This window comes from Thrips palmi, unplaced genomic scaffold (assembly GCF_012932325.1).
Source record: "Thrips palmi isolate BJ-2018 unplaced genomic scaffold, TpBJ-2018v1 HiC_scaffold_7, whole genome shotgun sequence".
NCBI lineage: Eukaryota > Metazoa > Arthropoda > Insecta > Thysanoptera > Thripidae > Thrips > Thrips palmi.
Window position 1 is genome coordinate 8,080,913 of NW_023144634.1, and position 27,729 is coordinate 8,108,641.

At 51.2% G+C, this 27,729-nt stretch overlaps 1 protein-coding gene across 2 annotated transcripts in view; it reads left to right on the forward strand.

The window, feature by feature from the left end:
* Nucleotides 1–25,288, forward strand: part of LOC117652339 (zinc finger protein 157-like) — a 93,767-nt gene extending 68,479 nt beyond the window's left edge. The window contains exons 3-5 of one of the 2 annotated variants that reach the window (XM_034397179.1): nt 18,107–18,174; nt 23,729–23,920; nt 24,005–25,288. In XM_034397179.1, coding sequence (XP_034253070.1) covers nt 24,079–24,621 — 543 coding nt within the window. In that variant the 5' untranslated portion in view covers nt 18,107–18,174; nt 23,729–23,920; nt 24,005–24,078 and the 3' untranslated portion in view covers nt 24,622–25,288. The remainder of the gene's footprint in view (nt 1–18,106; nt 18,175–23,728; nt 23,921–24,004) is intronic. The other variant, XM_034397180.1, reaches the window with a different exon arrangement.
* The last annotated feature ends 2,441 nt before the right edge of the window (nt 25,289–27,729 follow it).

Genomic DNA, 27,729 nt, shown 5'->3' on the forward strand with positions numbered 1-27,729 from the left:
CCCGCGGACAGCGCGGAGCCAGGGGCGTAGCCAGGGGCGTAGCCAGGGGCGTAGCCAGGGGCATGGGGGCCGAGGCCGCCGTGGCCGGCCAGGTGCGGTGCCAGGGTCAGCGGCTCGGGCAGCACGCGGCGCTGCGACCAAGGCGACGCGGGCAGCAGCGTGGGGGAGCCCTGCTGGGACGGGCTCTGCGACATGCTGGCCGACTACTCCAGGTCCATGGCGGTGCAGACGCGGCCGCCTCACGGCGACACCGGCGGCGGGTGGCGGCACAGCCTGGCCTCCGGGGAGCCGTAGACCGACGTCGCCATGGTGGTCCTGGCCGGGTCGCGGCGTGTCGGACTGCGCGACGACCTGGAACACGCAGTCGCAGTGGCGGTTAGCGACCGCAGGGTGGCCATCGACGTCGCAGGGAGTTTACAGCCGCGGATGAGGAAAGCACACTTGAAACCTTGCCAAGTCATTTTCGCTTGTACAAACTATCTAGTTTGTAACACAAGGAAATCGTTTGAAAATTGCGATATACACTTCTGTAAATTTTGTCAGAATGTCTAAAACATGTCTGAAATCCTAATCAAAATTCGCACACCTCTGAAAGCTGAAATATAATGTAAATTTGCTCATGATCAGAGTTCTACAGAATGTCTGTCAGAATACGTTTTCAGCTTTCAGAGGCGCGTGAATTTTGATCAGGTTTTCAGATAGGTTTCTGACATTCTGACAAGACTTACACGAGTGTATTTTCTTTGTAAGCATATGTCGGCCCAAAATACTTTGTTATGACAAGCTACTTTTCTTTGTAAGGCGTATAATTGGTTGTGAGGTGTCCAGAGTGCGTGACCACAACAAGATTTTGCCATTTCAATTTACTGTCTCGGCGGGAGACGTCGGTTTAACTTCTGCTCTGACTCCATGTCAAATTTGATGACTAAACCACCTCTTTTCCCTTTTTTCCTGGAGCGAGTCCCTTTCCAGCACGCCCTTGAGGCGGACGGACCGAGCAGCAAGCAAGCCGGCACAGCGCTCTGCAAGACGTGAAACAAAAGCAGGCAGGCCTTGTTAGCCCGCGGTTTCGAGTTATCGATCTGTCGGTAACGAGCTTGTCGCGCTCGCCCACACATTCGGCACGTTCGGCATGGCGCGCCACTCCGAAGCGCGAAGCCTCTGACTGCTTTTGATCTTGCCCCACCGGGGCCCTGCCCTGCCGGCCCTGCCCAGGACTCATTAGCAATACAAAGGAAATGTTTGGTGTCCTTTTTTTCCTCCCCGGCGGCGGTTCCCCCGCGCAGAGGGCGTTCTCGGCGCCGGCGTCAAAAGACTGTCAGTCGCCGGCAACACTAGGCCTTTCATTTCAGCGGCCGTCGGGCATAAGGACGTAAGTCACATGGGAAACCCATTGAAAATAGGTTGTTCTGTCCGATGACCACTCATTTTCCCTCCGTTTTCTTCTTTATTTCGTCTTGTTTGCAAGTGCTCCTCTGGTTTACGCGTGCCGTGAGGTCCGTAAGGTCGCGCGAAGTCCGTAAGGTCGCGCGAAGTGCGCCTGGTTCCTTGAGGGACGCGAGCTCAGGGGTGCTGGTCTGGTCGGAGTTCAAGGTAGCCGGAGGGCGGGCCCAGGTAAGGTCGGGCCGAAGGGTCGAAGGGTCCCGCCCTGAAGGGCCGCCGGGCCGCAGGACGGAATCCCCGTCATAAACAAAGCCATCCCGGCCCATCTTTGCATAGCGGAGCGCGCCAAGCCAAGCGGCACGAGTCGGACTGGGGCGAGGGCCGGTGCGCCGTGGCTAGGCCGCTACCAGTGTGGGCAACAAATGCCGGTTTAGTACGGGGAGGGCCACCACTGCCGCCCTTTATTGATACCACGGCATCAACTATTGATTGTTGGCCCCGATGTACGGCTGGGCCGCGCGGAGCCGTCTCCCTGCAGAGTCGCTCTCGTCTCACTAAATTCTTATGGACTTTTTGGCTGAGCGATAGCGAAGCCTGTTACTCCAGTGCGGTTGAAAAGTTTTGTCTGTCTGTCCGTCTGTCTGCACCCAGAGGAAGGAATTCTTGTAGCAATCCCGGATTTTCTAATGAAATGTTTTGATCATAATTTACTTCATTCAATCCTAATTTTCTCACTTCGAGCATGGTTTAGATCGACTTTGAGAACGTGTTATTCTCAATTTTCGGCCTGTATTTCATGTTCGACTTCAAAAGTGAAGGAGGCGACGAGCATCGAACACCCGCTTTTGAACTAGATTGCCAGCTCGCAAGCCACAGCGCCAATGTGTCGCTCTGTTCAGTGTGCCTCGATAAACGCTATACACTTCGACGCCTGCTCGAGCGCTCAGAAAAATTGAAGAGAGGACCGAACGCGGAAACTGAGATCAGCTGATGAAGCCCCGGTTTAAGAGACGGCAGTAGTGTAGTGGTATCGGTCCCGTCATTGCACGTAAGGTGCAATATCTCAGCGCATTGCACCATACGTGCTATACTCATAGTGTTTGGAATCTCAGTGTGCATACATGCCATCTAGTGCGTAAGGGATAGGGAGTTGCCTGCATCAGAAAGCGTGTACATGATGCACTAGTAAGTGCATGCTTGGCAGACATGCGCTATCTAGAGCGTGCTTGCAGGCATGCTCCAGTTAGAGCATACAATGTACGCTCTTCGATTTGTAGAGTATCTTGAAATACGTGAAAATGAGTTGTGTGACATTTGTACAAAACAGCGTGTCTAGTGATATTTGAAGATACGTTGCTCTGTCATGATCGCTCAGTTGAGGCACGCGACAAAGGTCAGACTTCTCGCCACTCCGAAGGTGAGACAAAATGTTTCGCCAAGTTTTAGTCAGATCTAAAAAAATCTCGCTAAAATTCGGTCAGACAAGCCAAGACTTTCCTGTCCGACCAAATTTTAGCGAGACTTTCAGGTGTGACGACGCTTCGTCTCGCCACATTCTGGAGCGAAGTCTTTCCATTTAATTTGCAGTGACCTTACACAAATTTGTTTGTAAGGCAACAGCGCGGCCGTGCCACGGTGCCGCCCCATCCCGTCGCAGCAGCCTGCCGAGCGAAAGAGCAGTCTGGGGAAACCCGTGAGTGCGACGAGCGCGCGGCCGGTGTTGGGTCGTTGCCTGACTTCGTTAGCCCTGGCCGCCGCGGGCCGCGCGGATATGTTGGCTGCGGCTCGTTTCCGCAGTGTAGGCTACGCGTTGCAAGCAGTGAGTCGTCTTCGGCGCTCCGTCTCGGATGCGCGGAACGCCAGCGGGAGAGCGACGAAAACGACTCTCAGTGTTGCGGGCAACCTCTAGCTTGCTTGCCGCCGAGGCCGCCAGAGTTCGCTGCGGGCGGCGCTGCGCTACCCCCCGTGCAGCCCGCTCTGGCGATACTCCGCACGCCGCGCGAGGGGTAGTCGCAGGTGAAGCCCCCGCCAGATGTCTCTGCTCGGCCTCCGTCCGGCTCAACGGCAGCGGACTGTTCCCGAACACTACCACTACACTATTCTCGTCGGTCTGTCTCTCTCGCACTCCACTGCAAGAAAAGACCACAACAAAGACACTAATTTCTGGCAAAATTATTATCTGGTATTTTTTAGTACTTTCAAAGTACAACAATTGTTGTACAACGTACAATGCATGGCGGGTGCTGCACTCTAAAATGTTGTACAGTGAAGATTCTCCATATTATGGTGAAAATGTCTCATATTGTGGAGGTGCAGCTGACTTCATAACATACCATTGAAAATTCACTGTACCTTACAGATATTTTGAAAAATTTTGTTGGTATTATGGAGAAAATCTCCACTTTAATATGTTGGTGCAGCCTTTCACCGTAAGGCATTTACAGTGTGTGCAGTCCAGGGCTCGTTGTGGTTTGTACCATTTTCGTTGTACTTCATACAATCCCTGTTTTACTTTTAAAGTACAGTTGTACTTTTGTTGTACTATCCACACTTTTTCTTGCAGTGTCGTGTTTCGTCCGGTGAGGGGGGGAAAGCGAGAGAGAGAGAGAGAGAGAGAGAGAGAGAGAGAGAGAGAGAGAGAGAGAGAGAGAGAGAGAGAGAGAGAGATACTTAAGTATATTTTATGGTGATACAATTGAGTATCGCCAATAAACGGCCTTACGGTAAATTATTGCCTTCAGAACGGCGATACAAAAAGCCAAAATTTGGCATTACTTTTGGATATTGCCAAAACCACGGCATTAAACCAAGGTTTTGCCCCTTGATTCGTTCGACGTTTATTGTCAAATCGTGGCAATTCTCCAATGTATCGCCAAATTTTGGCGATACTTTTGTGTATCGCCGTTTTGAAGGCAATACTTTTCCGTAAGGCCGTTTATTGGCGATACTCAATTGTATCGCCAGAAAAGGTGCTAAAAGTATTGCCTTTGGATTTGCAGTGGAGAGAGAGAGAGAGAGAGAGAGAGAGAGAGTTCGGAATCAACCCACTGCGCCTCACCCCCTAGTTCCTGCCAGTCGACAAGGAGATGAGGCTGCCGCCGTAAGCGTTCCGCAACAAACAGACTCGGATAAGCGCCTCGAAGGCTGCCGCGCTGCCGCAGCCGCGTGGAGACGCGACGCGAATGCGCTCGCACCGCTCCGCACACTGAGAGGCGGTGTCGTCGCCCTGCCTCTCTCGCTCACGTGGGGTGTGCTGTGCAGGTGCGAGAGAGGCAGGGCGACGAAAACGACTTTTTGGAATCAATCGCAGTCTGATTCCGAGAGGAGCTGCCTCTCTCTCTCCCCCTCTCTCTCTCTCTCTCTCTCTCTCTCTCTCTCTCTCTCTCTCTCTCTCTCTCTCTCTCTCTCTCTCTCTCTTTCTCTCTCTCTCCGCGCCCGTGCACTGCAAGGCGCCTGCCAGGCCGTCCCGTTGAACGCGGCTGTGTTGCGGTACAGCCTACCTCACAGGCGATTGCGATTTCGATTAGCGCTCCGTGGTAAGCTGCTCTACAAATCAAAGAAAGTACATGGTACGCTCTAACTGGAGCATGCCTGCAAGCACGCTCTAACTAGCGCATGCCTGCCAAGAATGCACTAACTAGTGCATACATGCCATGTACACGCTAACTGAAGCATACATTTACTGCATAAGGGATAGGGAGTTTTCTGCATCAGGAAGCGTGTACATGGCATGTATGCACTAGTTAGTGCATGCTTGGCAGGCATGCGCTAGCTAGAGCGTGCTTGCAGGCATGCTCCAGTTAGAGCATACTGTGTACACTCTTTGATTTGTAGAGTGAAGGCTGGATCCAACGTTTCTATTGTTTAAAAAAAAGTTGAAAGTTTGGTTTTTATTTATTTTTTATTTGACTGTTTTATGTTTTTGGTATATATTTTTGGTTTGGACCATAGAGGTGGTTGAAGTGAAGCGTACCAAAAAAATTTCAGGTCTGGTCTCAATTCTTGTCGAAGAAACTGTGCGCGCAAGGTGAAACTTTAGCTTTTCTGAACAAAATGGAAAAGTAACTGTTCCATGCCATCCAGGATCATGCTACCCTCGATGCTACCAGTGCGAAGAAGTATTTTGAGTAACAAAACATGAATGGAAAAACCCAAACCACCAAATCTTAAACAACAAAAAAAATGAAAATAACAGGTATTTTATAAGATGGTCAACCTGACCGAACCAAACCTAGATGTAAGGCCTTAAGGAATCCTCACGAACGTGTTGATTCGCTGTAAATTATATTTTTTCACGTGCTAAGTTACCACTAAGGATCCCCATCGGAAAAAAATTTACACTAAAACGATCACCACGATGACAATTAATTGTCACCACGATCGTCATGGATAAGCCCGACGAAAACTTGACTGGCCACGACAAATTCATTTTTCCATCACGCGACGCTGGTTCCGAAACGAGCCGACGAAAAGTTCAGCGAAATTGGAAACAGCGGCGGCCAATAGTTAAAGTTTGCTGGAACACAGCGCGCCGCTGGCCTAAGCCGGGGGGTTCGGCAGTCTGTCTTGCAGCGTCGCTGTGTCTCACTCTCCGGGAGTGAGTGCGACAGAGGATGAGCCTCGGCCCTCGTGGCGACAATGGGGACAAGGAAGGCCGGGGCGCTGCAGCGCGCTGGCGGCCTACCACGAAGTAAAGACGCATCCCATCGCCTCCGCAGACTCACTCCAGAAGTCGTTTCCCTCGCTCTGTGTCTCTCGCATTCACAGGCGTCCCCTACGGGCGCGAGAGAGCCAGAGCGGCGAAGTCGACTCCCAGTCTGCTGGTGTACCGCCGCCGCTTTCTGTCCGCCTTGGCATGGCGCAAAACAGCTCTGGAAGTTTTTTTTCTTTTTCAGTTTCTTTCCCCTGAAGAGAGCGATTTCTTGTATCAACACAGTTTGTCTGGTGTGTACACACTGGGATTGGCCGGCGGCGCGCAGCGTTTTGCGACGGCAGCGCCGCCGCGGCCGGCAGGTGAACTAGTTTCCTCGATCAGTCAGGGGCGGTTAGTCGCCGCCGCGGCCGGCAGGTGAACTAGTTTCCTCGATCAGTCAGGGGCGGTTAGTCGCCGCCGCGGCCGGCAGGTGAACTAGTTTCCTCGATCAGTCAGGGGCGGTTAGTCGCCGCCGCGGCCGGCAGGTGAACTAGTTTCCTCGATCAGTCAGGGGCGGTTAGTCGCCGCCGCGGCCGGCAGGTGAACTAGTTTCCTCGATCAGTCAGGGGCGGTTAGTCGCCGCCGCGGCCGGCAGGTGAACTAGTTTCCTCGATCAGTCAGGGGCGGTTAGTCGCCGCCGCGGCCGGCAGGTGAACTAGTTTCCTCGATCAGTCAGGGGCGGTTAGTCGCCGCCGCGGCCGGCAGGTGAACTAGTTTCCTCGATCAGTCAGGGGCGGTTAGTCGCCGCCGCGGCCGGCAGGTGAACTAGTTTCCTCGATCAGTCAGGGACGGTTAGTCGCCGCCGCGGCCGGCAGGTGAACTAGTTTCCTCGATCAGTCAGGGGCGGTTAGTCGCCGCCGCGGCCGGCAGGTGAACTAGTTTCCTCGATCAGTCAGGGGCGGTTAGTCGCCGCCGCGGCCGGCAGGTGAACTAGTTTCCTCGATCAGTCAGGGGCGGTTAGTCGCCGCCGCGGCCGGCAGGTGAACTAGTTTCCTCGATCAGTCAGGGGCGGTTAGTCGCCGCCGCGGCCGGCAGGTGAACTAGTTTCCTCGATCAGTCAGGGGCGGTTAGTCGCCGCCGCGGCCGGCAGGTGAACTAGTTTCCTCGATCAGTCAGGGGCGGTTAGTCGCCGCCGCGGCCGGCAGGTGAACTAGTTTCCTCGATCAGTCAGGGGCGGTTAGTCGCCGCCGCGGCCGGCAGGTGAACTAGTTTCCTCGATCAGTCAGGGGCGGTTAGTCGCCGCCGCGGCCGGCAGGTGAACTAGTTTCCTCGATCAGTCAGGGACGGTTAGTCGCCGCCGCCGGCCCGCCGGGCACAAGTTGTCAGCGTGGCGGTGCAGAGGTGCCGGGCATAACTCAAGCCGAGGGGTGCCCCAGCCTCTAATGTCTTCCGGTGTGTCGTGGCCCGCCGCGGAGATAGCCCCAGAGAGCGTCCTGGTGACGAGACGATAAGTTGTGTAATTAGTTGCGCCATGGAGCCGCTCCCTCTGCAGTGACAGCGTGGACCGCCTCCAGTGGGCCAGAAGACCGATGGACGCGGTCAAAGTCCTGGACGTGTTTTGAGCTCCAGAGTCGCGATCGTGTGACCCCACGTGATTCCTCGTTCGGAGAGCAGTCCATTGGTGGGGTCACACGTACGGTTCGAGTCCCATTTAGCGACTCTGGAGCTCAAAACGCGTCCGGGATTTCGACCGCCTGCACCGGTCTTCTGGCCCACTGCGCCAGCCCGTCACGCCCCAGTAGTGTCCCGGCTCAGAGCCGCAGTGTCGGAAGAGATAGGTGAGACATAAGGCGACGTGTCCAGTCGCGAAGTGAACCAAGAAGGCGTCTGTCTTCTCCTAGCTCTCTAGATTCCATCACGCAACTCCAGAAAAAGGATTTCACGACAAAGGTCAGTGAATCTCAAGCAATTTCAAGCCTCGACAAGATTATCGAACACTTCATCACAGGAGCTTGAGCATGCCGTAAATCCGGGTAGTATGGACCACTAGTGGATAGTACGGACTCGAATGTGGACCACCTCTGATATTCTTGTCTGAGGTCGGTCCCGACGGGAACACATCGTTGCCCCAACCGTCCCACGCCGGTTCACTGGTAGAACTCAAGCGTAGTTTTACGCCTTTCTTCAAGCGTAGTAGAACTACGCTCGGTTTCAAGCATAGTTCTCCATTTTGCCCCTCTCCCGCCTATCTAAATGCATGGGAGAATTTCTTCTCTACGCTTGACGTCAAGCGTAAAGTCTTCAAGCGTAGTTGTATGCTTGAATCAAGCATTACGCTTCAGTTTTACCGGTGTTGCCTCTACGGAACCCAGCTTTGTCGCCGCGAGGTAGCTGGGTTCCGTAGAGGCAACCGTTGGACCCCGGACTCAGGTTCAAATCCCGTCAGGGTTAAACATAGGCGAAATTCGCCCATTTCTTAATGTACGGGACGGGCCCAAGTTGCCGATGTATGTCGCTACTTTTCCTGTTATTCATCTTCAAAATGCTGCAAACCGAATGCCAAAAAGTTAAGAACCACTGGAGAAAAACGTCGCGCAGTGAAATTTTGTGTTTTGCCGGCTTTTGTTGCATTTCCTATAACTCCCTTACAACTAAAGACGAATCAACATATTTTTTTTAAAAATGTAATAATTTTGATCTTTTATTTGGTTTTTACGGTTTGTCTCTAAGAGGTATATTTAAAAAAAGCATCGCCATCAAAAGAGGGGGGAAAACCCTAAAAAGTGTACAGGGACGAGACTGCCCCCTTGAGAGATGGGGCTAAAATTTTTAACATGTGTTCGCAACACAGTACGAAGCACGCCTCAAATATTTTGATCGCAATTTCAAGTTTGAATGTCGCTCTAACGGGGCACAGTGGGCGAAGAGGCTGGTAGAGGTGGTCATAATCCTGGACGGGTTTTGAACTACAGAGTCACTAAATGGGACTCGAACGGAATGTGAGACCCCGCCTATGGATTGCTCCCCGAACGAGGAATCAATTGGTGGGGCGGGGCCACACGTTGTTCGAGTCCTGTCTAGCGACTCTGGAGCTAAAAACGCTGAAGTTTTGGCCGCCGGCGCGCGTCTCCTGGCCCATTGTGCGGGGTACAGCCCACGGCCCCCTCCCCCTCGCTCTTGCGGCACCACCCACTCCGCGCCGCCTCGCACGCGCTCCAATCCAACCGAAATTTGCTCGTTGGAGGGCATCAGAGGGAACGGCGGGCCGCTGTTTCTCAAGACCTCGTCATCTTAGACGACCTCGGCCTCCACACAGCGCCTTTCACGCGGACTCCAATCGGGCCGTGGCCGTGGCGGGCTACGAGCTGGCCGAGCTGCCTCAAGCGCCGCCGCCAGAACAACGCGGCCTAAAACCTTGACAGCGGACCCGCCCGCTCCGGGTCTCGGCCCTTGCTTTGAAGCCTGTTTTGCCTCGCGCCCCCGGCTGCCCCTGGCTGCGTCCGTGAGGGTCGTGCCGCCTCGGACGCCACCCGGCGAGGACGCCCTCGATGCCTTGCGCAAGGCCTTGCCTCTCCGACGCGCGGGGTGGCGCGCGGCTCAGCTCGGCCTGGCGACGAGAAATTGGCCGGTAAATAAGTTATCGTGCACACTGCCGTGATCAAGGGCCCAGGCCTCATCCAGGTGGACACTGTCGAAAGACAGCGTTTTGTATCGTGTATCTGCAAATTGGCAAAGTAAGGGTCCATCCATAAAGTACGCCCATGGACATGGGGGAGGCGGGTTTCCAAGTGGACTCATCAATAGCGGACGTACTTTACGGATGGCCCCTAATTTGTGACTCTTAATACTTATTAGTGCTTCGTCAATAGTTAAAGAAATTGAACGCTCTTTGCAAGTTGGTGAGAGAATACTCGTCCCTAATTGCTCACGTTTGTAACCTTACGAAGTATTTTGAGTATACACAGATCTACACAACTAATTTACTTAGTGATACAAAGAAATGGTTCCCAAATTACGAAGTACTTTCTTTGTAAGCTTATGTACGCTCAAAATACTTTGTAATAAGAAGCTGCTTTTCGTTGTGAGGCCTGAAATTGTAAGTTTTTCAGACTGTACCAACGAAACAAACCTTTCGTAAGTTTCAAATTGTGTGACCAGGCACAAAATGGCGCAAATACATGAAGTGTGCAGATTCACAGTCTGGCTGGGAAGCTCTCCTGAATGCCGCCGTTCCCTCGGTCCAGCTGCTTGTTGCCCCAGCCAAAGCGAGGCGTGGCCTGTGTTCCACCGGGACGGCCTCAACCACTTCCAGGCGGAGTTTCTGCTGCGGCTGGCATAAAGTATGAAAACGTGCGTGCGAAGTTAACCTGTCCGAAGCCAATCGAGCGCACAGAGAGCCAAAGCGCGGCGCGCACGGATCCAAGCCCTGACGCAGGCACACGCAGACACGGTCAGTAACAAACAGGAGTTGTGGATGTGGGCCGCCATTGTGGGCCTGCGGGGCCCAGCGAGTCCTGTGAGGCTGGGGCACGGCCGGCCACGGCCTACATCACGCCGCCAAACTTTCATTCGGCCTCCACGCATTAATGTTTCTCCTCGTCTGTATCATTTCTTTGTCGTTCTCCTGCAGTTTCTTTCTCCGTCCCAGATATCTTTGTCGCAGGGCAAAAAATGACAAGATTATACGGACCATCGCCGAGATTTTTTTTCCTTCCATACTCTCCCGGCTGATTTTGTCGATCTCCGCGCAAGGGGATGTATCTCTCTCTCTCTCTCTTTATCTCTCTCTCTCTCTCTCTCTCTCTCTCTCTCTCTCTCTCTCTCTCTCTCTCTCTCTCTCTCTCTCTCTGCGCGATCTTTTTTTTCGCCCTCTGTCTTTCAGTTGTCCTCGGTCAGCGCAGCGGCGCCCACGCGATTCAATACCGCCCCTCCCCCATCAGCGGGACTACACTGCAGAAGTACTGAAAGTGAGGGCCGGCTGGTCATATTCTCGCCGAGCAGAGGGCCGTGAGTGAGACCGACCCAATGCCGAGATTGGCTTTCGGCGACCCGACCGCCACCGACTGCATGCGCGGCTGGCCGGTGACCCGGACGGTCCGGAGGTCAGGCTCCTCTCCGGAGGATAGGGGGCTGATGCGATGACGTCACCGCCTTCTAGACGAAATGTCGCTCCGAGGGGCAAAGAACTGCGTCATAATTTGTACACCGTTATTTCAAATTCACGTTATTTCAATGTTATTCCAACGTTATTTCCAGGGCATTTCAACGTTATTTCACCCTATTTCGCGTTACTTTACCTTTATTTCAACGTTGTTTCACTGTTATTTCAAGGAAAATGTACATCAAAATTCAAGTTGTTTGTCCCTTGTGTTGCACCCTGCCCTTGTACCTAGGCAACGTTTGCGATGTGTGACCTTGTTTACGGTGTTTCGTCCTTTTCTGGACGTACATTTTCGTACGAACATTTTACGGTCACACTTTTTGTATCGCCAATGACACCAGACCAAGTCATCAAACCGTATTTCAGAGCCGTTAACAGTAGATTTTCTTAGTTGTAGCCATATGGCTACATTGGCAGTTCCGGGTTACCGTAATATTTCCTCAAACACAAAAGTGTTCCAAACCCTTACCAAAAATGGAAGTGAGATTTTAGTGAGTCCGGTCGCACTCTTATCAACCTTCTTTCGCACTGGTTCGGCAGTGCGAAGTTGATAGGAAAAGGTTTCATTTTTCGCATCTATTTCCGCCCTCCACCTGGTGCGACTTTGGTGCGAACTAAGTGCGACCGCCGCCAAAAAAGGTCGCCGAGACGAGCCTCGAACCCAATCTTTCTGATCACTGCCGTTGCCCCTTATCCATTACACCACGGCTTCGCTCTGCGAGACAGTGGAGCGGGAAGCCGTGTCTCTCTCCGGCCAGGTTAATAATATTATCAGTGGCGAACTCTCGCACAAAATTTATGAGTTGTAGCCATATGGCTACATTGGCTGTTACAGGGTTAAATAGACAGAAGTCTCACCTTTCTGATTTTCGGTGTATGATTGTGCCATCCTCTTAGGAGGAGGACTGAGTCCTCCTCCTCCCCCCCCCCCCCCCCGTGAAAAGAGAACACGCTTAATCAGCCCTGGTGTGCTTCCAAAGCTGCTATACTTTCTGCATATACGTGACAGTAATGACATAACCAGATTTGATGACGGCAAAGCCTTGACACTGTCAACAAAGTGGTAGCCAACATTTTCACGGTGTGGGCGCCAATTGAAGGCACGCCGCGCTTTTTGCATGCGCCGCGTCGCCCCGCCGGCGGTGTGGTGTTCTAATATTGTGCACCACAGGTGGGGTGCGCCTATGCGAAACAGGCTCTCTTTTCAGACACCCCCACCGTGGCGTGGGCCTCGCCCTCGGCCCATCTCAGCCAGTTACTCCCGCCCTCTTCTGTTTTCTCCATATTGCTTCGTTATTAATGGTCGCTGCGGCCTTGCCTCCACGTGTGTGTGTGTGTGTGTGTGTGTGGCCAGGCGCCCGCCGACCGTCTCCATCGGCGCCTGCTCCCGAGAGAATCCCTCATTTTGGCGGAAGCGAGAGAGAAAAGGGCGGTCTCCTTTTGGCGGCCGCCCTGTTCCGCTTGTCGGGCGATGACTTTGCATCCAAGCGTATCCCGTATCGCGCGGCAGCCCGACCACAACCGCACACTTCCACTACTTTGGCGGCGTCCGCGTCGCGTACGGCGCCTGCCTTGTTCTTGGCGCCCGTCCAAATTCGCCCTTTCCCACAGTCTTGACGGGCAGGGCGGGCGGGGCGGGCGGGGCGTGGCGCCGCGGCGTGGCGCGGCGGGGCGGGGCGCGCCGATTCATGAGCTTCCAGAGTGGAGTGTGCGCGTCCCGCCTCAGTGTCACACAGCGGCTTATAAACCCCGCCGGGCCGATAAAGCATTCGGCGGCGCTTATTTCACAGCGGCGTTATTTTATTCATGGTCGCCGTGCAGCTGCAGCGGTTCAAAAAGAATTCAAATCATAAAACTCCGCGATTTACCGACGCGGCTGAAATTCGAGACACACGTCGTCCACGAATCCGCAACCTGCGCCCGTCCACGCCGTTCCGTTTATCAGGATGCCGTCACCACTCCCTCCCCCCTCCCCACTCTCCCCTCCCCGTCGGCGCGTCCTGAATTCTTCAATCAACTTTGGCAGGTTTGGCTGAAGCGCGGGAACTCGAGTGGAAAACAATCTCCGCAGTGGCCTGGCGGCATGCCGGGCGGAATGGGCAAAAGAGGCTGAAGCAACGCACAGCGGTGGCGAAACTCCGCTTAATAAACACCCACCAAGGCAGAGATCCCCAGGCACGCACAGAGAGAAGTCAACGAAGCATCACTTGACGAAGAAAACGAAGGCGCTGGAAAGTCTACGACGAAATGCCTCGTATTATGCAGCGAAAGTTTTCGTCTAATTGAGCACTTTGAAAAAGAATACGAATGCGAAGCAAGTCATGCCTTCATTCCCACGCTTGTAAGCGTGGGACAAACCGTGTCCCACACTTAAAGCTTGGGACAAATCCGTGTCCCACACTTTCAAGCGTGGGACAAACGGTGTCCCACGTTTGTAAGCGTGGGACAAATCCGTGTCCTACACTTGCAAGCGTGGGACAAACCGTGTCCCACGCTTACAAGCGTGGGACATTTTGTCCCACGTTATCTAGTGCATGCCTGTCCCACACTTGGATTTTCAGTGTACCGTTTACTGCACAGATCAATTTCAAGTGTTCTGTTCATTCCCCCACGCACTCGGTTTCGTCCCAGTGCCACGGAACGTTTGACATGAAAGGGTCGTCTGTGGGTAGAGCGACATGAAATGCCGCAGCGGCGCAGCATCCTGGTCGTCCCCTGTCGCCTCGCGCTTGATGGTAGACGCGCGATTCAGGAGTCATTTCGTCGCCGTCTCTGTCGCTCTCATGGCCGTCATTACGGGAGTGTGGGAGAGAGCGACAAACATCTGAATCGCTGGGCAGACGAGACTCGAGCAGTGGCGAATTCGACCGCAGGGACCGTGGCTTGCTGGGCGTGCTGGGCGCACAGGCTGCTTGGCTATTAGGGCGGCGATGTATTTCGTTGCCTCAAAATTCCGAGGGCAGTCCAGGAAGGCGGTGCCGGGGCCAGGCGAGGCCCGAGCCGTCCCAGCCCCGGCCATCGATATTCCGGCCGTTCTGCCTCCACTCCATCGCGCGCCCATGTAAATACACAGTGGCGCGGACCGCGCCGCTTTCCGGACGACTGCGCAGCGAGTGGTGCGTGGGGCGGAAAATAAATCAAACGGGAAAAGTCGCGCAGCGTTAATTGGAGGAAGTCGCCCGTTTGGGTACGTACCCGGAATCTGCGAGGGGAGGTTTTAGCCTTTTAGGAGGAAAGATGGGGAAATCCCTACTACAACCCTCCACAGGGATTTGCCTTAACACTTTCGCGCCGAAGCCTAACCTAACATTCAGCCGGTATGAGAACATGGTTTTAAAGGGTCACCCGGGGTCACTTATGTTTATGTGCTGAAATCGTCCATTGACGTATGTGCAGGTGTAATCTGCATAAATCAGGGACAATGTTTCTTGCATATGCCGAATGTCATACATAACTCTTTCATGCACTTCAACCTCAATACTTTACGGATTAGAAGTCCACAAGATTTAGTATGTGAGTTCATGTGGCGTATTTTTCCAGATGGGTATTGCTGCAGGTTGCACACCTTCTGTTGTCTTCGTAGTGCTAGGACTCCTTATTGGCGACAGAGGGATCCTCACAAATGCGCTAGCGCGACTAGTAGAATCCTACCACAGCCATTGCCTTTGAACTCATGTCGTGGCATGTGTTCTGACTGAGACAAGCGCCTGCGGGGCTGAATCCTCACTGCAGATGAGGGTGCATTTTTCTGGCCCGTTTCTTTTTTCTTCGCCTTTTTATTCCTCTGTCCTCGCAAAAGTCGGTGCCGCCGGCTGCTTAATTAATCCGAAGCAAACACCAAGTCTGCGCGGTGTGGACGCAAGGAGCAAGTCTAAAAAAGAACCATTCATGTCCCTGAGAATAAGATTTTTTCTGAAGACTTCAGAATAGAGTACAAAGAAAAGAAAGTCCGGAATAATATTTGTAGCAGAGGTATTGTTAGTCACACATGCCGCACGCAGCGGGCTGTTCCATGCCATTAGGTGGTTCCGCCGCATAATGTTCTCCCCGGCGTGACACGCTGCGGGGCGAACCAAAGGGCTGAAGCAAAGCGTGGCAATGTGCGTACGGCCGCGGGACAAGGCAACGCACAGTGGGCCAGAAGACCGGTGGAGGCGGCCAAAATTCTAGACGCGTTTTGAGCTCCAGAGTCGCTATTTGAGACTAAAGCCGAACGTGTGACCGCACCAATGGATTACTCTTCGTACGAGGAAACCATTGGTGGGGTCAACGTACGGTCTAAGTCACATTTAGCGACTGGAGTTCAAGCGTCTTGAGCTATGGTTGCCTCCACCAGTCTTCTGGCCCACTGTGCAGCGTGACAAAAGATTTGTCATTTTGGTAAACTGTGGCCTCTAATGGTCAAAGTACGCTGAAGACTGTCAATTATTTACCTGATCCGTCCGCGTCTCGCCGACTACGGACGTTCCGTGCACGTTTTCCGTATCAGTTGACATGCTTATGCAGACTACCGAAAGCCAACATGCAAGTCTCTGTACCTCATCCATTTGGAACCAAACTTCAATTTTTTTATTTTTTTTTGCGTTGGACGTTTGACTAATGGCGTTGGCATGTTTTGTTTGGTTTTGTTTTAATTCGTCTTGACAGCATTTCAATCGTTCTTTCGTGGTTGTGCAAGTTAATTTTCTACTTCCTTGTTTTCCATTGTTTCTGTAAGTGTCGCAACAATGGCTGTGTCAGACTACTGTAGAGACACGCTTTTACTGGCCTCACTGATTCAGTTTTTCGCTCGCGCAATGGTTCAGCCGTGTTGAGGGCTAACCTCTGAGCTTTACTCATCCGCGCCTCGCCCCACCCACTTCTGCACGTTCCTGAGAGGCACCTGCCAGAATCGGTGTGGCACAGCCAAGGCCCAGCCTACGTGCCGCCCGGTCCGACACTCAAAGAATCAGAAGCAGCTATCTGCATAGCATTTGCATGCAGAGGTAGGGGCTACGCGCCTCAATTCGCGTTCATTTCACATCGCGCTACTTAAAAGACGATATAAACGCCCCCTCGGGGAGCAAGCAGAGGAATTGCAAACTCCTCGCAGTCGGCCCGTCTCACTGGAGCCGAGTGGGGTACCGCCCATCCTGTGAGAGCGAAAGCAACGGTAGCGACGGTGGTTCAGAATCCCCATGCAGTACTAACGTGAATCGAGGTCTGTGACTTCCTCCTGGTAGAGACTGTCCGTGATTGCTCGGCACCTCGCCTCGATGTTTCACTAGCATTTACCGTTCCGTCAAGCGCGTGCTATTCAACTCAACCACTTGTCTTCTCACTTCGCACATACTTCATCACAGTGATCAATGATCGTGGCAGAACCACACTCCCAATATCCTACCGAGCTTTTTCTTCGTATTACGAACTAAAAGCTGAGTATTATGGCTGCCCAGCGAAGGAAGTAACCTATGGTCAAGAGTTCTCAGTATCTTATGACCGACCTCTTCATAATACGAACAAATTTCTCTGTATTATGATAGATTTGTGTCGTAAAGTACTGAGAATTAGCTTAGTATTATGACTGCACGGCATTTATCAGTAGGAACTTGGGAGTTCAATCAATTCGGATCACCCTCTGTGTGAGTTAAGCGGCTTGAACGTGTGGCATATTTACATCTAGCATTACGTCTTTCGGGTCGCGAGTTATGACGCGAGTGCAGAAGTTCAGTTTTAACATTGGAGTTACGAACCGTCGAGGGAAATCCGGGCACGGTAACAATTTACAATCGTTAGGCAGTATTTTGTTTTTCACTGACGTTTCCCTGATCGTTCAAGAGAAATGTATTTCCCACGGTTTCTCGCTGCACACCCGCTGCGTCAAGGCACATTTTTAACGGTATTGGGCCGATCGGGGATTGAAAGTGCCACGTGGTGGCTAAATATCCGTCCTGCACATACAGCGGCCACCTGGGGCAATGGCAGTGTACGTGCGTGCCAATAACGCGCCGGGCTGTATTCCCACGGCGCGCTGTGACGCGCCTGTGTGCGAGTCCGTTTGCATATTCCCCTTTGACATGATTTGGCTATGGTGAGTGTGTGTGTGTGACTAGGAGGAGGAGAGGGGCACAGATACTGGGATTGATGATGAAAGTGAGAGTGGAGGGGAGGGGCCTGGAAACAGGGGGTGGGGACGTTCGGGGAGCGTGTCTAGGTGGGTAAGTGGAGAAGGGGTAGGGCGTCCGAAGGGTCGCTCCGAGGCCGGAGGCGCGGTATATGAGGGTCGCCCCCTGGGAGAATGCGTGTAACCTAACCTGCATCTATCTGGTGACGGAGGGGCCATGCCGGGCCATGCCGGGCCATGGCGGGCCACTGGTTGACAGCATCACTGCTCCCACGTTGCCTCACACACACGCACGCGCTTCTGTACGCTCACCCACCCCCGCCAGGTTGGTCGTTTTGCGAGCGAACGGAGGAATCAATAAAACACACCGCGTCCGTAAATATCTGCACGGGGTAGTTACGACTCCCCGCCCCCCTTTTTAACGTTCGCCCTCTGTGCGTGTTTCCCCTCCGCATCCCGCGGACATCCCAACTTTTGAGCACATGGCAACGAACCGACGGCCCGTCGCGTCGTCGCATCAACAGCTGGATTAGTAACAAATTTGGATTCGCATCGGCCACTTTTACCAACTCAAGGACCAACAGTCTTGTCATTCTGAACCAGGAGCAGGAGCATGCTTGACAAGTACGCCCTTTTCGTGTGCCTTTTCGTTGATATGACGTAATATTCGTTAGAATGTTAATGTTGTCACGTTCGTCAAATTGGATGTCACACCAGTTTAATTGTTGATCCTTGTTCAAACGAATGTTAAATCCTTTTTAAAGGGCCGTGTCACGTTCATACAAAGTATGAAGTGCACTCAAAATATTTTTTCTTTTGTTCACAGAACAACACGTAATCGTTGGTCGCAGTTCCCCATAGGAATTCTACAATTTCCTGACTGCCAGTGTATATGTAAGCCAAATTTCTTCTTCTGAAAGCTAGCCTGCTAGACTTTTGAGCTAGAGCGACGACATTTCGTGTCAGCATGCCTTTTCCTGGACAAGAGCTCTTCGATTTGTTATTCGTCTCTAAACAATTTTTGAAATTCCAAACGCAACTGTCACGTGGATTACAATTTAGCAATGTCACGTTTACTAAAGTTTCGAAAAGTGAGCAGCCTTTCCTCACTGTAAAAAAAAATCCGTTTTTGTACGGAAAATGTACAGACGGAAGTACGGAAAAAAGTACGGAACGTTCGCACTTGTCCTTAAAGAACTCATGTAATCGGGTATGGATAGTAAAGAAGTTCCGTATATGTAGGTGTACAGGTATGTACAGTTATGGACAGCCCAGGCAAATTATTAACGGGAAACACTTCCAGGAAACTCCGTAAAAATACGGAAATTTAACGGAGACTGTCCATTTTTTTAAACGGAGATCTCCGTTTTTTTGAATTATGGATTTTCTCCGTAAAAATTTGGAAGTTATGTATATAAATGAAATAGAAGCCTTACTTATCAAAAAGAACAGACTAATTCACGTTATCGATGGGTTGGGTGAACAACTGATTTGGTGTTCCAAGAGTGCGCCTTCCCTAAAGCGACCTCGCCTTTGGGTTTCCGTCCATTTATCCGATCCTAAGGGAGTTGTTCATTTCTCCTACCTAAATGTCCGCCTACCTGTCTATTTCGCCTACCTGTATTTCGCCTACCTATATTTCGCCTACCTAATAAATATATTGAATAAAAAATATTCAATTAATATTGCCATTTTTAGCCTACCTATAGTTCGCCTACCTGATGAAAAAATTAAATAAAAATATTCAACAAAAAAACGAAAAAATCGACGGCAAAAGGTGGCAATACGAAAGTCTCAAGGAGACCCGCCGATCAGCTTCGGTGTTCTTATGGGAACCGGGCCTTCATCCGACGCTCCCTGCCGCGCAATTCGACAGATTAGTGGGTTCGTATTGGGCTGGCCCACCCGAAGTGCGCGCGGTTTCTGTGGTACAGTGAGAGTCCAGATTCAGAGGCCTTACCTCAGAGGGGTCACATTGGGTATTTGAACCCGCGACCCCGAGTGCCGAGTCTAGTCAACTCCTCTACCCTGACCGCTCAGCCACCGAACCAGCTTGTCGGCGGCGATGTCGCAACTCCTCTTGAGCTGCCGTTCGAGAAATCTGGTCCCGAAAAAATGGTAATTTGAGCGGTCTCGAACCCGGGACCTGCTGCTTCTCACATCATGCTCTTAACCACTGAGCCACCGGGACGCCATGGCACCCGCCCTGCCTGCGCTGGTACTCAATCTTCTCTGGATATACCTCCCCAAGCAATTGGTCGCCGAAAAAATTATGTATATTACCGGTCCCGAACCCGGGACCTGCCGCTTCCCACATCATGCTCTTAACCACTGAGCCACCGGGACGCCATGGCACCCGCTTGCCAGCGCCGGTACCCAATCTTCTCTGGATAAACCTCCCCAAGCAATTGGTCGCTGAAAAAATTGTATGTATTACCGGTCCCGAACCCGGGACCTGCCGCTTCCCACATCGTGCTCTTAAACACTGAGCTACCGGATGATCACGGTACCCGCATTGCCAGCGCTGGTACTCAATCCTCTCCGGATAGACCTCGTCAAGAAGTCGGTTGCCTCTGCCGAAAAATATGGTCATGGTACTAATCTCGAACCCGAGACCTGCCAGTCTCGAACGCAGCACTGTAACCACGGTGCTACCAGGTTGCTATGCACGCCGCGAACCTAGCGCCAAACTTCAATCGCCACCCATCTTGCTTGATGCTGGACAAATAATAACTTCGGCTATGGGGTGAGCGCGGTGCGTAGCATACTGGTAGCGCCGTGGTTACAGTGCTGCGTTCGAGACTGGCAGGTCTCGGGTTCGAGACTAGTACCATGACCATATTTTTCGGCAGAGGCAACCGACTTCTTGACGAGGTCTATCCGGAGAGGATTGAGTACCAGCGCTGGCAGTGCGGGTACCATGATCCTCCGGTAGCTCAGTGGTTAAGAGCACGATGTGGGAAGCGGCAGGTCCCTGGTTCGGGACCGGTAATACATACAATTTTTTCGGCGACCAATTGCTTGGGGAGGTATATCCAGAGAAGATTGGGTACCGGCGCTGGCAAGGCGGGTGCCATGGCGTCCCGGTGGCCCAGTGGTTAAGAGCATGATGTGGGAAGCGGCAGGTCCCGGGTTCGGGACCGGTAATATACATAATTTTTTCGCCGACCAATTGCTTGGGGAGGTATATCCAGAGAAGATTGAGTAGCAGCGCAGGCAGGGTGGGTGCCATGGCGTCCCGGTGGCTCAGTGGTTAAGAGCATGATGTGGGAAGCGGCAGGTCCCGGGTTCGGGACCGGTAGTATACACAATTTTTTCGGCGACCAATTGCTTGGGGAGGTATATCCAGAGAAGATTGAGTACCAGCGCAGGCAGGGCGGGTGCTATAGCGCCCCGGTGGCTCAGTGGCTAAGAGCATGATGCGGGAAGCAGCAGGCCCGGGTTCGGGACCGGTAGTATACACAATTTTTTCGGCGACCAATTGCTTGGGGAGGTATATCTAGAGAGGATTGAGTACCAGCGCAGGCAGGGCGGGTGCCATGGCGTCCCGGTGGCTCAGTGGTTAAGAGCATGATGTGAGAAGCAGCAGGTCCCGGGTTCGAGACCGCTCAAATTACCATTTTTTCGGGACCAGATTTCTCGAACGGCAGCTCAAGAGGAGTTGCGACATCGCCGCCGACAAGCTGGTTCGGTGGCTGAGCGGTCAGGGTAGAGGAGTTGACTAGACTCGGCACTCGGGGTCGCGGGTTCAAATACCCAATGTGACCCCTCTGAGGTAAGGCCTCTGAATCTGGACTCTCACTGTACCACAGAAACCGCGCGCACTTCGGGTGGGCCAGCCCAATACGAACCCACTAATCTGTCGAATTGCGCGGCAGGGAGCGTTGGATGAAGGCCCGGTTCCCGTAAGAACACCGAAGCTGATCGGCGGGTCTCCTTGAGACTTTCGTATTGCCACTTTTTCCCGCCGATTTTTTCGTTTTTTTGTTGAATATTTTTATTTAATTTTTTTATTAGGTAGGCGAACTATAGGTAGGCGAAAAATGGCAATATTAATTGAATATTTTTTATTCAATATTTTTATTAGGTAGGCGAAATATAGGTAGGCGAAATAGACAGGTAGGCGAACATTTAGGTAGGAGAAATGACATAGACTCGATCCTCATGGCATGTGGTCAAGTGGATTCTCAAACAGTTTTGGAGAATATCACTTTCGTCTAAAAGGACACTGTTTGCATTAACATCGAAGGTGGAAGGAGGGAAGTAAACCGTTATAATGCGTTTATTTCTGCTAAAATGCAGTTCATCTCCGTAAAAATACGGAAAATCTCCGTAAAAATACGGAAAATCTCCGTAAAAATATGGAAAATCTCCGTAAAAATATGGAAAATTTACGGAGCGTCCATTCCCAAAATTAGAGTAACTTTCTCCGTAAATTTACGGACTTTTTTTCTGACAGTGAATGTTCCGTATTCTTTCTTTACTTTTTTCTCGCAGTGTATGTAGACAATTTCTTAAGTTCAGTCCAAAAAAAATTGAGTTTCTGGGCTTTTACCGGCCTCTGAAGTCTGGGTAAATACAAGGGGACTAAATATCATGCAGAAGTCAGGATAGATCGAAGTCAGGAGAAAACACTCATTCTAACGAATGTGAGATCATATTCGTCAGAATTTGAATTTTGTCATGTTATCCTGAATCATATGTCACATTCGTTTGAATGCTGGGCCACGCTCAAAGGAGTGACATTCTAATGAAACGGCCGTTACACTTTTGAACGAATGTAACATCGTATCCAAATGAACGTGACGAAATTCGCATTGCAGCAAATGCGACGTCACAGTCCTTGAATTAGTTAAGGCACTAAAAATTGATCGGTCTTACGGCCAAACTATACACTCTACCAAAAATGTCCGGTAAATGCCGTTAATTTATTACCAGTTTTCACTGTAGGTCAATTCACAGCGTTTGCTGTGAACTAGTTCACGGCATTCACTGTGATATCGGTTACAGTGTTCACTGTGATCTGGTCCCCAGTAAACACTGTGAGTTTGACGCCGCTGAGCACCGAAGTACTGCAAATCAGGCTCCAATTCACGGCGTTTACTGTGGCCAGATCGCAGTGAACACTGTAACCGAGATCACAGTGAATGCCGTGAACTAGTTCACAGCAAACGCCGTGAATTGCATAACAGCAAACATTGGTAATAAATTAACGGCGTTGACAGGACATTTTTTGTAGAGTGTAGCCCGACAAGTGCGCCACGCCGTTATATGGCGGGAATGAGCCTTGTTGATCGGGGCTTTCAAGGCTTTTCTTAGGATTAGTCTCAAGGCTTTCCTTGGGAAAAGTCATGCAGAAAAGCGTCAATCCGGAATGACTTGCCTGTCATGTCATTTTTTGGCGTGGCACTTTATTGGCTGAGCGATAGCGAAGCCCGTTACTCCAGTGCGGTTGAAAAGTTTTGTCTGTCTGTCTGTCTGTCTGTGTGTGTGTGTGTGTGTACACTACTCCTCCTGAACGGCTCGGCCGATCTGGCAGAGATTTTGCAGGCTTATTAGGTATGTTCTTGGCTCGGCACACGCGGAATCTCACTATCCTAGCTCAACTGGTTCAGTTTTTATAGCCGAAAAACACCTAAAAAACGGCGAAAAATCGAGTTTTCTGCAGGTAGATCACCTCTGTCTTGAAGAAAGGGGAGTCCGCCCCCCAGCCCCGACAAGTTGAAAAAATACAAGGGTCAAGATCGTGTTATCTGTAGATGAAGCAACTCCACCTAGAATTGAGGGGGGTCTGGGGGGCGGAGCCCCCCAGGATGCAACACATAAAGAGTAACCGACGATGGACAAGCCAATGCCTGCCGAAGGCAGGCTAGCGCCGCAGGCCAAGGCAGGTACGCCAGGCGCGGATTGGAGGAACAGGCCGCGAGACATCGCGAAGCCTGTTACGACAAGACGCGGTCTGGCGTAAACCTACCTTGTTCATGCCCTGAAAACGTCTCGAAGTCACGCCGACACATTTTCAGTGGCATTTATTGTGCACGTAGGGTGCTGTGAGACTAAGCGGTGTTTGAGGATAAAGTGTAGAAAAAAGGGAATTTTCCTTCTTGAATGCAAGGATTCTTAACTTATTATATCATTTAACTTGCATGGCTTTAACAACGCAACACAAGACAGTCTTAGCTGAAGGTTAAAGGTACGGACTGTTGGAAGTTCTTCCAAACACTTATGCGTGGAGCTGGAAAATAACCTTTTTTCTTTAGAAGAAGTAAAGTTACGGTTAGAACTTAAACGCTCACAGTAACGTTATGATGCCCTTTAGTGGTAAATTAAGGATCCCTCCTCAAATCAAGGAAAAAACAGGAAAAATTTAAATGCGAAGCCAGTCTAGACCTTAAATTGGTGTAAATTGTAACTCTGTTTATGTATGAAAAATGTGCCTCTGTTGCAGCTCGCCGAAGGGGGAAACCTACAATGAGTTCCAATCGACCAGACTTGATTCAAAGCAGCGAGTCTTCATCAGCTCATCCCCATGAAGGTGGCGACGGTTGGGATTGCCAACCTGCCCCTCAAAGGGGGTGAGCCTTCTCATTCGGCACTTCGTCAAGAAGCTCCCTTAAAAGCTTCCTTTTGACTCAAACGGGTAAGAAACCTTTCGAGTATTCAGTTTGCAACAATACTTACAGCCAACGTGACAATCTTAACGCGCTTCTTCGGACTCATGCAGGGGAGAGGCTGTTGGAGTGCCCAGTATGCAACAAGAAGTACACCAGGGACCGTGACCTCAAAAATCACATTCGGATGCATAAAGGGGAGAAACCTTTTGAGTGCGCAGTTTGCAACAAGACTTTCAGCCAAAAGAGTGTACTCAGGAGTCACCTTCGGACCCATTCAGGGGAGAATCCTTTCGAAGGCGCTGTTTGCAAGAAGACTTTTAGCCGGAAGGATCACGTCAGCGCTCACCTTCGGACCCATACAGGGGAGAAGCCTTTTGAGTGCTCAGTTTGTAACAGAACTTTCAGCGAAGGGGGTAAACTCAGGAGGCACCTTTGGACCCATACAGGGGAGAAACCGTTTGAGTGCACAGTTTGCAACAAGACTTTTAGCGTTGAATGTAACCTCAGGACTCACCTTCGGACCCATACAGGGGAGAAACCTTTTGAGTGCGCAGTTTGCAACAAGACTTTTAGCGTTGAATATAACCTCAGGACTCACCTTCGGACCCATACGGGAGAGAAACCTTTTGAGTGCGCAGTTTGCAACGAGACTTTTAGCGTTGAATGTAACCTCAGGACTCACCTTCGGACCCATACAGGAGAGAAACCTTTTGAGTGCAGTTTGTAACAGGACTTTTCGCCAAGAGGGTGATCTCAAGACGCACCTTATAACACATACAGGTGAGAAATCTTTTGAGTGCTCACTTTGTAACAAGAATTTCAGCCGTGGGGGTGACCTCAGGAGGCACCTTCGGATCCACATGGGGGAGAAGCCTTTCGAGTGTACAGTTTGCAAAAAGAAGTTCAGCGACGGTCATGGCCTTAGAAAGCACCTTCGAACCCATACAGAAGAGGCGCCGATCGAGTGTACAGTGTGAAACGAAAAGTTAATCTCAGATAGCAACATTTAATGGGCTCTTTTTGGGCTTACTCTGAAGGCCCAATGAGTTATGATTGTTTCTCTTGCTAGAAGAAGATTGTGAACTGGTGCCATTCCAGATCATATTATTTTGTCCATGATGAGAATGTAAGGAGGTCGGTTCAGGTAATTTTGTTCTCGCTTTGAGCTTAAACTTATTCGAATTCTGTTTGACGTAAGTTTTCCCATAGTAATAATGTTTGATCCAAACTGTTCGTTCTGAATGTAATTTAATGGTTTTGTGGATTTGAGTGTAACCGTGCAAACTTATTGGAGTTACACTCAAGACTTTGTATTTTAAGCTCGTCCCAACAGCAATGTTTCTTTATTCAAACCAATCGTGAAAAGATGGTCCTATGTGTATTATTTTCAGATCCTCTGCGCCATTTTTGTAATTGAAATTCGTAGACTACCTTGTCTTAAATGCTGTACAATGCTGTAAGGTTAAAATAAAAAAAACTTATAATATGCATCAAAATTTTGACGGACCAATTTGAGGCCTCTCTTTGAGGCGGTCTTCCGTAGTTTGTCTCGTGGGCAAGCCCGTTTTTATGGCCTCGAAGCCGATCCTCATGGTCCACTATGGCCAGCCCTCGCCGAAGTCGCGCCTTGCTCGACCCGCCTGCCCGGCTTCCTCGCGCTCCCTTTCCGTCTGGCAGTCGACGCGCTCTGGCGGCGCGGCGGCTCGTTCCTTATTGGTCCCCCGGGGCGCGGCACCGCGGCCAAGCGTGCATCCCCACGACGTAGTCTCTCTCTCTCTCTCTCTCTCTCTCTCTCTCTCTCTCTCTCTCTCTCTCTCTCTCTCTCTCTCTCTCTCTCTCTCTCCAAGCCGGTATGAAAGGGATGGCCAACCCTGCCGAAACCAGCCAAACGCTAACCGCTAATTCATCTACCTCACTTCCACAGCAGTCGTTGCACCTGCATGGAGACTCTGGGAGGGTTGAGCAGGCGTGGATCCAGGGGGGATAAAATGACACCCCCTCCCACCGCCCGTTTTTGGCTCCTGAAAGCTGAAAGTATTACACGTTGCGTCAGCACGTTTAGGTTAAAGAGAAAATCCTCAGCAATATGAAAACAAATTTCTGGCTTTTTGTGCCTATTTGATGAGATACACTCTTTTGCTAGTTGCGATTTTCTTCAGAAACGTATTGACGCTTGGGTGCATTACTAGGATTATAAACGAATTGCTTTTTGTCAGTAACTACATACATAATCAATATCTTGCTTACATTCATGCACTTACAAGCGAAATCCTATTAATGCCTCAAATGTCAACTCATAAAATCGACGCCTCCATTTATCCTGACTACCACAGTATATAAGACAATCCTGTCCGTGTCGATTCAGAACTATCCCAACTGCACATGACGTAAAACGTGCCCCTTTCTCTAAGTCCGTGACACCCGCACTATTCATAACATTACTTGCCAAAAAAGTTTCATCCTCAGAAATACGTGAGCATTGTATTTCAGAGAAATTGCAATTCTCTGATTTGCAGTGAGTCAAGGTAGTTTGTGAACACTTGTTGGTCCCTCTGCAGCGAGAATAGTTTTAAATCGACAATGACAGTTAAGTGGTCATCGGACAAACCTATTTTCAATGCTACTTACCCCCTATGCCAAACGGCCGCTGAAGGGTCTCCGATATGTCCTTCGATTTTCTTGGATCTACTACTCTGGCAGTTAGGATTATCCTATTGGGAGGCGTCGAAATGTGTAGGCTACAGAGGCTGAGAGGATCCAATTACTTGCAAACACGTTCAAAAAGTGAGTCTCCACTGGCACCCCGCCGATGATCCACACTGGTCCCCGGCGGCGCTGCACGCGAATGGAGTTCCATCGGGGATTTTCCGCAGTTGCCGATGAACGGTGCATATTGTATTTGTGTTTCCAATTGTTTCCGCCTCCCCCCGGCGTGTCCCGGCGGCGGGCTGGCCCAAGGCCTGGCCCCGCCGCCGTTATGCCTTGGACCATTATTGCGGAATGCAAATGTAATCCAGGGCCACTCGGTGGACGCTTTCGCTGCGCGCCGCGCGGCCGCCTCGCCCACACAGTGTGCCACACACTGATCCCTCTGCCTGCGAAAGGTACAAACGGGGCTTACAACCTGAGCCCTCTGCCCCCTCGCCCTCGGTGGCCTCGGTGGCCCCTCAGCCGGCGCGGTGCCGCCTCGCCTCACGCCTCATCTTTTTCCCCTCTTCCGTCCCGTCCTGGCCCCTGTGTCCTGCGCCAGAAGAACGAGGAGGCGGCCAGAAAATCCAGACGCGGTTTGAGATCCAGGAATCAGGACTTGAACTGAACGTGTGACCCCATCAATGGATTCCCCGTTCGGAGAGCAATCTATGGGATGTGGTCACGCGTTCAGTTAGAGTCCCATTAAGCGACTCTGGAGCTTGGTAAGGAAGGTTCGGAAAGCTTGAGCGTGATTCAAAGAGACTGTAACAACACTAATATATGTCTATGGACGAGTTTTGTTTGTGATTGGAAGCAATACCAGATCTGATGTTAAAATTTGTTACCAGTTCGCGACAAACACTGAGCATTGAATGGCCCGACACGTGGCCCAATTATGGCATGGAGAAAGGTGCGCCAAAAACTGGCTTGACAGGAAAGTCACGCCAATGAAATGGTGAGTCAGGCACGCCCATATCTGGCGTCAATGCTCCATGTGCACTGTAAAAAAAGTATTACTGAAATTTCATAATTTTAGTCTGAAGTTTTTAAACAGACTAGTGGTCTGAAAATTCAGAGTAATTATTCAGACCATTCTGTCTGAATTCCAAATTCAGACTACTTGTCTGAAAAATATTTTCAGACT